General features: G+C 32.1%; 1 protein-coding gene across 1 annotated transcript; it reads right to left on the reverse strand.

Moving 5' to 3' along the window:
* Nucleotides 1-6,517: 6,517 nt before the first annotated feature.
* Nucleotides 6,518-7,392, reverse strand: LOC111921856 (brassinosteroid-responsive RING protein 1). Its single transcript, XM_023917430.3, has one exon. It carries the CDS (start codon nt 7,175-7,177, stop codon nt 6,680-6,682), a length of 498 nt encoding a protein of 165 aa, XP_023773198.1. The 5' UTR covers nt 7,178-7,392; the 3' UTR covers nt 6,518-6,679.
* Nucleotides 7,393-9,758: the final 2,366 nt, after the last annotated feature.

Consider the following 9,758-nt stretch of genomic DNA (forward strand, 5'->3'; position numbering starts at 1 on the left):
ATTATCTTCTTTACTCTTAAGGATCTACCCTAAGAATCAGCTACTCTTTATTCATTCATTCCTAAGGAATAGGTACGAAGTCCATCGTGGCCATGGTTTATACAACAGGCACTAAATCCATATCTATGTGTAAGATGAAAGTAACTATGTACTCACTTGATAAGATGGTGATTCCAACTTGAACAACGCTTCGCTTCTTAAAAATATGATTTCCTTTGACGAAACCGGGAGGGTTGCTTGAAAACCGGGTTTTGCGCAGGAAGAGTTTTAAACCGAAAAACTCTTTTTATCGGAGCGTTCGGGAACTTCGGGGCTTTCTTCAAGTGCTAGGGAAGTTTCCTATGCTTTTGGGGATGTTTAGGGAGGTTTAGAGAGGGAGTAGAGAGGGAAAGAAAGGGTAAAAAGTGTGAAAAATGAAGGAACTCTCGGGTGGTATTTATAGGATGAAAAAGTGCCTAACTTGTCGAGTTTTTTTGGTCAACTTGTCGAGTTCTGACCCCCAAAATCATCGAGTTCCTGTTCAACTCGTCGAGTTGGTGCCACGTTTCGTCATCTAGTGGGGAGAAAGCAATGGTTGAGATTGCGCCACGTCACCCATTTCGCTGCAGCACCCTTACGACTTCTAAACCCCGTAACATTCTCATACGAGTTCTGTTTTTGACTTTCTTTATATCCACGCGTAGGTATTGACAACATATACAATTCTCCTTTTGACTCCATCGGCTAATTCTCAACAGATTTTAAATTTAACGGTATGAGAAGATTACAATATTTAACGACCGTGTAAAATTCATAACTTCTACATACGGACTCCATTTTCGACTGTGTTTTTATTGTTGAACTCCTATTAACGAGATCTTCAATTCTCATTTAGGTTGTGTGGGCTAAAAATCACTCGATCTAAAATTCAAACTCCAGGCTGTACACTGCTATGCCAAATCTTAGAAAATTCATAACTTCCTCATACGAAGTCAGATTTGGACGTTCTTTTTATGCACGCTCTCAGTTTAACGTATACCACGACTTTTATTTAGATTGGTAAGGCTAAAAAGCAATTTATCAAAAACTCACTTTTTACGTCACACAACGTTGTGCCGGTTTTGTCGCGAAACTTCGACAAGTCATAACTTCTTCGTTATAAATCGGATTTTGGCGTTCTTTATATTTTCGGAACCCTTGTTACGACCACTACAACTTTCTTCATAAATACCGGGTTTATCTAACATTTTATTTTTGACGCTTATTGTCATTCTTAATTTATTATATCATTATAAATAAGTATAAAACACATAAATTCACATAATTCACATAATACTCAAATAATTCTTTTTATTACTTCAAAATGAGTTACATTTGTTGACCCTTACTATTACATCATCGTATCAATGCTTAGCCTCGAAACACAGACGTTACAACTATAGATGCAGGAGTAGTCCTCTCAGCTCTATGAGCTATTAGGCAAGTAGTTTATCCGACCAAACACTTCACCCTGGGGAGCACTAGGGATGAGCAACTGGACAGAGGAACCGGTAACGGAACCGGAACCCGATGGAACCGCTCGGGCCGGGACCGGGACGATATTCTTGTGGATCTTTGGAATTGGGAACCAGTAGAACCGGCAAAAGCTGGAACTGTATGTTGCTATTTCTTGATGATTGGTTCCAACATTGAAGACACGAAAAGAACCGGTAGGAACCGGTAAATGGTAGAACCGGAACCGGTATAACCGGCGGTCCAGTTCGATTCTTAATTTCGGCCGACTTTGGTTTCCGGTCCGGGTTCTGTTCGGGTCGGTTCCTTTGCTCATCCCTAGGGAGCACCGATTTTATTTATGAAGAAGACTGGTGGTGCTCATCGAATGTGCATATATTCCCAAGAGTTAAATAAGTTAATGGTGAAGAACCGTTACTCACTTCTGAGGATTGATGATCTTTTTAATCAGTTGCAAGGTGCGTCTTGTTCCTCCAAGATTGATTTGAGATCGGGTTACCACCATATGAGGGTCAGAGAGGAGGATGTTGAGAAGAGAACTTTTCGGACTCGGTATGGGCACTATGAGTTCGTGGTGATGTCATTCGGTCTCACCATGAGTTCATGGTGATGCCAATCGAATCGTGTCTGTGATGGAGAAATGATCAATAGAGAGAGAATCCGTAGCTTTATACTATGTTAGAATTAAGAAAATACTTGTTAGGGTTTCTATGTATTCAATTTTTTTAAATAGTACAACCAATATAATTTTAATTGAATAAAAGACCCTCAATATATACACACAATATATAGCCTATACTAAAAAAGATATAATTTAAAACTCTTCGCCAGTCTTCTAAAAACCTAGAAAGGTATATCATCATTCTTTTGGAAGTGGAAATTAATAAAACCACATATAGATTGAAAAATATAATGAAATTTAAACTAATAATTAACAATGAAATTAGACTTTCGTGTAGTTAGATTTAGGTGATGTTTACTTTGTTTTGAAAAAAAAAACTCTCTTTTGAAATTAGACTTTCTCAGAGATATCTTCTAGATAAAAAATAAAAAATGTATATATAAATAACTTAAGACACAAACAAATGCACAAACCATGTTTTTTTTTCTGTTACATTTTTCATACACATGTAATCTTTTTTTTTTCCTTTTTTTTATTTAATATAATAAAAATAATAAATAGCTTTATTTGTTTTCTTATTAGAAAATCTAGAATTGTATATTTTTCAAGTCATTTAAATAACCGCCTAATTTACTCAATGCCTAAATGTTGGGTTTTCGATATTTTGCCAATATTTTTATTTATTTAATTATTTGATACACATAAATAAGTCTAATTAAATTCCTATAAACATTTACTTGTTTGATGGACATGGTAATGTAACGGGTCGAGAATATATCACTAAGTTCAAAGATGAAATTGTTTAATAGTTAATACAAAATATTGAAGGAACAGTTTTTTTTTTTAAATATATATTATTATGGTTGTATGAATTATTTTTCAATATTATAAAGCTAGAAATTATTAAATTTCAGTGTTGAAAAGTTCTTTAAAGTTAAAAAAATAAGTTTATTTATATTTTAGATCATATACCTTTAACATATCATTATACAACCACAATAACATTGAATGAATGTTTATAGGTATATGAATAAGTTAAGACACAAACAAATGCACACACACCATGTTTTTTATGTTTTTATTTTCAAGTCATTTAAAAAACTGACTAATTTACTCAATGCCAGAATGTTGAGTTTATTTATTTATTTATTTATTTTTATTTTTTTATATTTAGCCAATATTTTTATTTATTTAATTATTTGATACAAATAAATGAGTCTATTTTAAATTCCTATAACCGTTTACTTGTTTGAAGGACATGGTAGTGCAGCGGACCGATAATACATGGCTAAGTTTAGGGATGAAATTGTTTAGTAATTAATACAAAATATTGAATGAGCAACGTTTTTTTAAAAAATTGTTATTGTGGTTGTATGAATTATATTTCAGTATTGTAAAGCTAGAAATTATTAAATTTCAGTGTTAGAAAGCTCTTTAAAGTTAAAAAAATCAATTTATTTATATTTTAGATCATAATTAAGAGGACCTTGGCCTACAGCCTGCCTGGACTCCCTCACAAGATCTATAGGGTTCCTGGACAGCTCTACCGAGCCTACTGTCTATTGGACCGGTTCGTAAGGCCAACAATAATTCGACCGCTCCCTTAGGCCTATAGTATGATTGGACACCTTCACAAGGTCTATAATACATTGGACCCCTCGGGTATCTAGACCTACAACACAACACACGAGCGCCTCAACCAAACAACATGCATAGAAACAAACAAACAAACAATAGCCAACAACACATGCAATCATCACATATCTTGTAACGCACACGTTTCTCGCAAGACAACTAATAAGATTATATAATAGTAAGGCTCAACAATTGTAACCTATTCGATATAATAAATGAAAATTTTGTGAAGACTACGTGTTCAATGTGTAAATATTTGTAGTATACATGCTTATAACGAAATATTAAAATAAGAAAAAAAATACACGTCTAAAAAGAATAATAATTAGGACGAATATTGTTGACGAAAGTTGAAGTAATCGTGACAAGGATTCCAGAGATATATGGAACGCTTAATCTGTTGGAGTTTCGTGTTCGACTTGATATGGCTATGGATATCGTAAATAATGAATTGGAGATAGATCGGTTTTTAGCCTTATTGATCTAAATGCAAGTCATAGTAGTCATTAAACCGAAAACATGCACATAGAGAACGTTTAAATCTGACTTCATTAGAGGAACTTATGATTTTTTTCTAAGATTCAACATAACAGTATACAGCTCAGAAATCGAATTTTAGATTGATCGATTTTTAGCTGAAATGATCTAAACGATAGTTGAAGATCTCGTTGATAAGAGGTCAACGATATAAAGACAGTTAGAAATGGACATAAGATGAAAGAATTATGAACTTTAATACCTTAAGACTATAAAAATATAACTTTAAAAATAAAGTCAAAATTAGCCGACGAAATCTAAATGAAAGCTGTAGATTTCGTCGATAGGTACACGTGTATATAAAACTTGTTGATAACAGAGCTCGTATGAAGAAGTTACAAGTTTTCTAAGATTTTATAAAAATCAGCACGCACAGATAAGATGCACGACGCGCATTGACAATCCATGAGACTGTGACACGTGTCGCCACTAGATGAACGCCACATCACCACCCCCGATAGGATAGGCAGTGCGCCCCGACAGGTTGCGCGACATGCATTTCTTTTTCGGGCTATAAATACTCACCTCAGTATAAGATTCCGTCCTCACACCCCTACGACCTTTCTCTCCCGATGTTCTTCCACTTATTGCCATTTTACTGTAGTTTCTAGTATACCGACGAAGCCCTACTACCCCTGAGTGCCCAACAAGTAGTAGCCATCGAGTAGGAACTCTGCCAGTGCAATTTCAAGACTTTTGTCTAGGAATCTCTGTAAGTTCAATTACACTCTATATTATTTTAGTGTAATTTGTATTTACAATTCATAGTCGTTATTCTGAATTTATAAATAAGATTTGTCAGTGTTTCCAACGTCATTTTACTGATTAATCTACTTACGTGGATGATGCCTAGAATAGATAATGGAAATTGGAAAAAGGGAAATGGAAATTGGAAAACAGGAAAACAGGAAAACTCAAAACTAGAACTAGAAGTCTAAGATAATCATAACCAGATTATCAGATAACGGAAATTGGAATCACTGAAACATATACCGTTTCCGACTTTTAGTTAACCATCAGTCTTGTCCTTTTGAAGCCTCTGAACAATGGATAATCACATCTCTGAATTAGAGAACGGAAGGAAGAATAAAGAAAGCTGTTGCGTTTCTTTGTTTCACTTTCAGACTATATTTTATAATAAAGGCTGGAGGAGTAGAGGACAGGAGGAGAAGTCGTCGAGCCGAGAAGGAAGAAGATTAGAACTTAGAAGAACACCTGAACAGATCAATCAACAGAAAACTGCGTTTTTTCTACGTTTATTTGGAAATCGAATCGCTGTTTCTCTCACACATGCGTAACAAACTAACAATCGAATGATCGAGACTTTCTTGACTAGAATTAATAAATAAGATTTAAAATTGGAGGTCCTTTAGAATTTGGGGCCCTAAGCCTTTGCTTAGTTTGTAAACACTTGAGCGACCCTAGGCTGTGATAAATTAGACTCTTCTAATGCATTGTTTTTTTTTTTCTTTCCCTTCAATGATATTTTTAATCCGTTTGTTTATTTTTTATAGAACTAAATAAAAAAAATACAAATCAAATAAAATTAGAATTGCGTAATTATTAAAATAGTTCACCGAGAAGGAAAACCATCTCTCGTAACTTGGTATAAAACATCTACGCATAACATGATCTTCACGAATTGTATAATTGGCCATATCTAATATCTGAAGTATCACTATCTTCGTCTTGATATTCATCATTGGCTTTTCAAACGAAACAGTGCTTGAGAAACAAAAAGAGATCTTGAGATACTTATATCTAAAATTGTTCCATCCATGGACTATCGATAGTCGGAAAAGTTAATGTACTTCGTGAATTCGCAAAATGTGATTAACGAGTATCTAATACCAATAAGACATAAAACATGGCGCAATATAAATACATATCACAAATGTTTAACGAGCTCACATTATTGTCACGACCTTTATTTCACGAGTTTGTTGTTTATGAAATATAGTTATCTAGTTGTTTATGAAATATAGTTATCTAGTCTAGATATATATTTAATCTTTCAAATATGGTCATGTGGTGAATATCTAAAAAAACACCCCCATTAAAAGAGTCATTTGTTGCTTTAATAACATAGAATTTCTTTCTTGATTTGATACAAGTGTTGGCTACATTAGACATTTGATTTGGTAGCAAAATATAGATAGTATATTTTTCATTTAAAATATATAGGGATTATAGATAGATATTTTTCTAAATTGTTAAATTCATCTCCAAAAATATAAAAACAAGAATTTTCATCAAGTGTATCCATTCTCTTGTCTATACATTATATATGATTCTCTTCTTCTTTTTGTAGAACCAAAATATACATCATAAGATTCTCTGAATCCTCTAAGCTAATCCACCAAAACTAAAAACAATTTTGTATCACTATTTATATTATGAACCACTAACCAGCGATGAATCGCCATAGTAATCGGCGATTCCCGACGCCGCCCATAACCGTTCGTTAAACGAATCCTGTAAATCATCGGGTATAAATGGAGTCCGACAAAGCGGGCAAGTTTTCTGATCATGGTCCATCCACCGGTCGAGACAGCACCGGTGGAATATGTGTCGGCAATTGGTAAGTCGCCGGATCTCGTCGCCGGCGTCGAACTCATACAAACAAACTGCACAGCTCTCAGGCGGATCCACTAGCTCTGAGAACTTCACCACCGGGAGGAGCTCACGGATGAGGACAGCGGAAACGGAATGGAACTGCGTGACTGGTTCGTTCCGGGTCGGGTCTGTTGAGAAATCGGGTTCGAGAAACTCCCCGAGACCAACGAATCTGAAAATGAAGGAAATGAGCTTACGGATGAAACCCAGAAGAGTAAGGATGTGGAGGAGGACTTTGGGGAGGAAGAGGTCTGTGTAACCAACTGGGAACCCCATTACTGATTGGAAATGTCAAATTTGATGGAAGAAATGGGGATATGAACGTTAATGGCGTCGGAGGAAGAAGATGAAAAGATGTTTTGTTGTTATGTTTTGATGGAGATCGGAGAAGAGATGGAAGAGTCGAGAGAGAGAGATTGAGAGAGAATGAGGTGAGATACGTGGTGCCATTATATATATAGATGTTGATATGAAGAAGGAAGGGGAGGGGTGTGATGGTGAAAAGATAAGAAAGAGAAAGGGGAATTTGTTAGAAAAACTTATGAAGGGTTTTGGTGATGATGATTGACACGCCATGTAACTTTAACATGTGTTCTCCATGAATTTAATATGTTTTAGCATAAAAAAGTTTTGGGATTACCACAAAAATAAACCGATCATAAATATACAACTTTTATATATATATATATATATATATATATATATATATATATATATATATATATATATATATATATATATATATATATATATATATATATATATATATATATATATATATATATCAATCGCTTGTTTGTGAAGAAATTTTTACAAATAATATTACATCAAATTTATTTCGATATAATTTTATAATTATATGTTATATTAATTCTTGATTTAAAAGGTATATTGAAATTTCAAAGAATATGTGAAATCCAATGAAAATTTTTTAAATTTCAAAATGTTATTTTACTTTATGCACAAATCTAACAAAATGGATATTCAAAACGAGCTAAATAAATGCATTAGTCATTTAATTGGAAAAACAAACAATTATATTAAATATTTTAAAATTTAAAGGTAAAAAGAGCTTCTAAAATATTTAGTTCAAAGAAAAAAACATAATTGAAATCCTAAATTATGGAACATAGGTAGTTATTTCCATAAATGCTAAAAATTGAATTTTCTTCATATGTGTTTTGTCAAAAATCTACTTAATAATTTTGTAACTAAAATAGTATGTGAGACATGGCGTTTTGTTTAAGTACTTGAGGAAGAAAAACTAAAAAAAAAAAAATTTAAGACGTTGAAAATGTTAATATCTTGAAGATGGGTAGAATATTAAAGATATCTGAAATATATAAAATATAAAAGTAAACATTCAAGATGTGACGTTCGAGATATATGAGAAAAACTCTTGATTTTGGAACCGAAAATATCCGACTATCTCTAATATTTTAATTAATAATTAATATAAAAAGTTATAAAAACAACAGTTGGTGTAGAGAGAGCAGAGAATGGTAACTAGTGTACGTTATTAGTAGTGAGTTTGTTGTGTATTTTTTTTTTTAGTTTTGTGTGTGTTCAACTCTCTATTTATACATAAAGTTTCTAAACTAAATCCCTAATCTTGGTATTATCGTCTCTTCTTCCCTTATCATTGATTTTCTAATGACCAAATCTTTTCTTCACGTTTCTAATATAATTTCGATTTGACCAAGTCTTTGGTGGCATATTCAGCATCTAAGTCATACTATAGAATAAAAGATAGAATAATAAATTAATTTAGTACTCTTCATGACCTTGAATAAGATTTTGATCAAGATTTTACTCAAGATCTTAAGCAACATGTCTACTTTGAATATGAGAAAATGTTAGCCACAAATCCCCAACACAACAATATGTAATATAATGTTTATTTTTATGATTATCCCCAAAGTTTAATATGTTATGTTATTTATTGATGTTTTCTTATTGATTTTACTAAAAAATTACTTGATTGTAAATCGGGAAAAGGAAGTCTTTTGTTAAGCTACAACTTTTATATACTTTTTTAATTGTGTGGTCCTTTCGGTTAAATGTTTCTTTATTCATATTTTATGTTAAATACTTAATATTTTAATTCACTTTCTATGCAATCAAACTTATATTTAAACGTTTCATAGATTTGCAATTTTATATCAAATTCGGAAACACTTTGATTGTTCATTACATAAAAAAAGTTATGGTACTAGATTGAGCTTAAAGTTTACTAAATTCTCTTACACTGTCAATATTTGTTACCCACTTAATTTATTTTTAATTTTAATAATGTATTATTTACATCATATATTCGTAATTATATATCATTATTTTATCAGATATTTTTAATTAACAGTTTTATAATTTATAGCTTGTCATCAACTATTATTTTAATATTTTATAATTTTATAATATTTACAAATAAAAATATATTTCCAAAACAATTTTCAACCGATAATGAGTAGTCAATTTATCAGTCAACATGATGTATTGTATTCAAAGAGAAATTGATATTTATCATTATTCAATTATTCATTAATCTCATAAATATTAACTCTACTTTTGACAAATTTAAAGGGGTTAATTGTTTCAAGTAATTGTTTTTTTCCTAGACACAAAAAAGCTTAGTGATAACATATAGCTTTTCTTTTTTTAAAAAGCACCTATTTTTGAACAAATTATTCATTATCACACAGAAAAAACATACATGTACCTAAAATGAATATAGCTGGCAGGTCAAATCTACCACCAAACTATAAAAGTAATAAAACTCTATAATTACTAGTGAAATTACTCGAGAAATTTAGGGCATGGGGCCAAATAGTACATGTCATGTCTATTTGTATTGCAATGT

This window comes from Lactuca sativa, chromosome 6 (assembly GCF_002870075.4).
Source record: "Lactuca sativa cultivar Salinas chromosome 6, Lsat_Salinas_v11, whole genome shotgun sequence".
Lineage (NCBI taxonomy): Eukaryota > Viridiplantae > Streptophyta > Magnoliopsida > Asterales > Asteraceae > Lactuca > Lactuca sativa.

Bases quoted from the DNA above. Each gene is read 5' to 3' on its own strand.
- LOC111921856 (XM_023917430.3), bottom strand. From the start codon at position 7,177: ATGGGGTTCCCAGTTGGTTACACAGACCTCTTCCTCCCCAAAGTCCTC.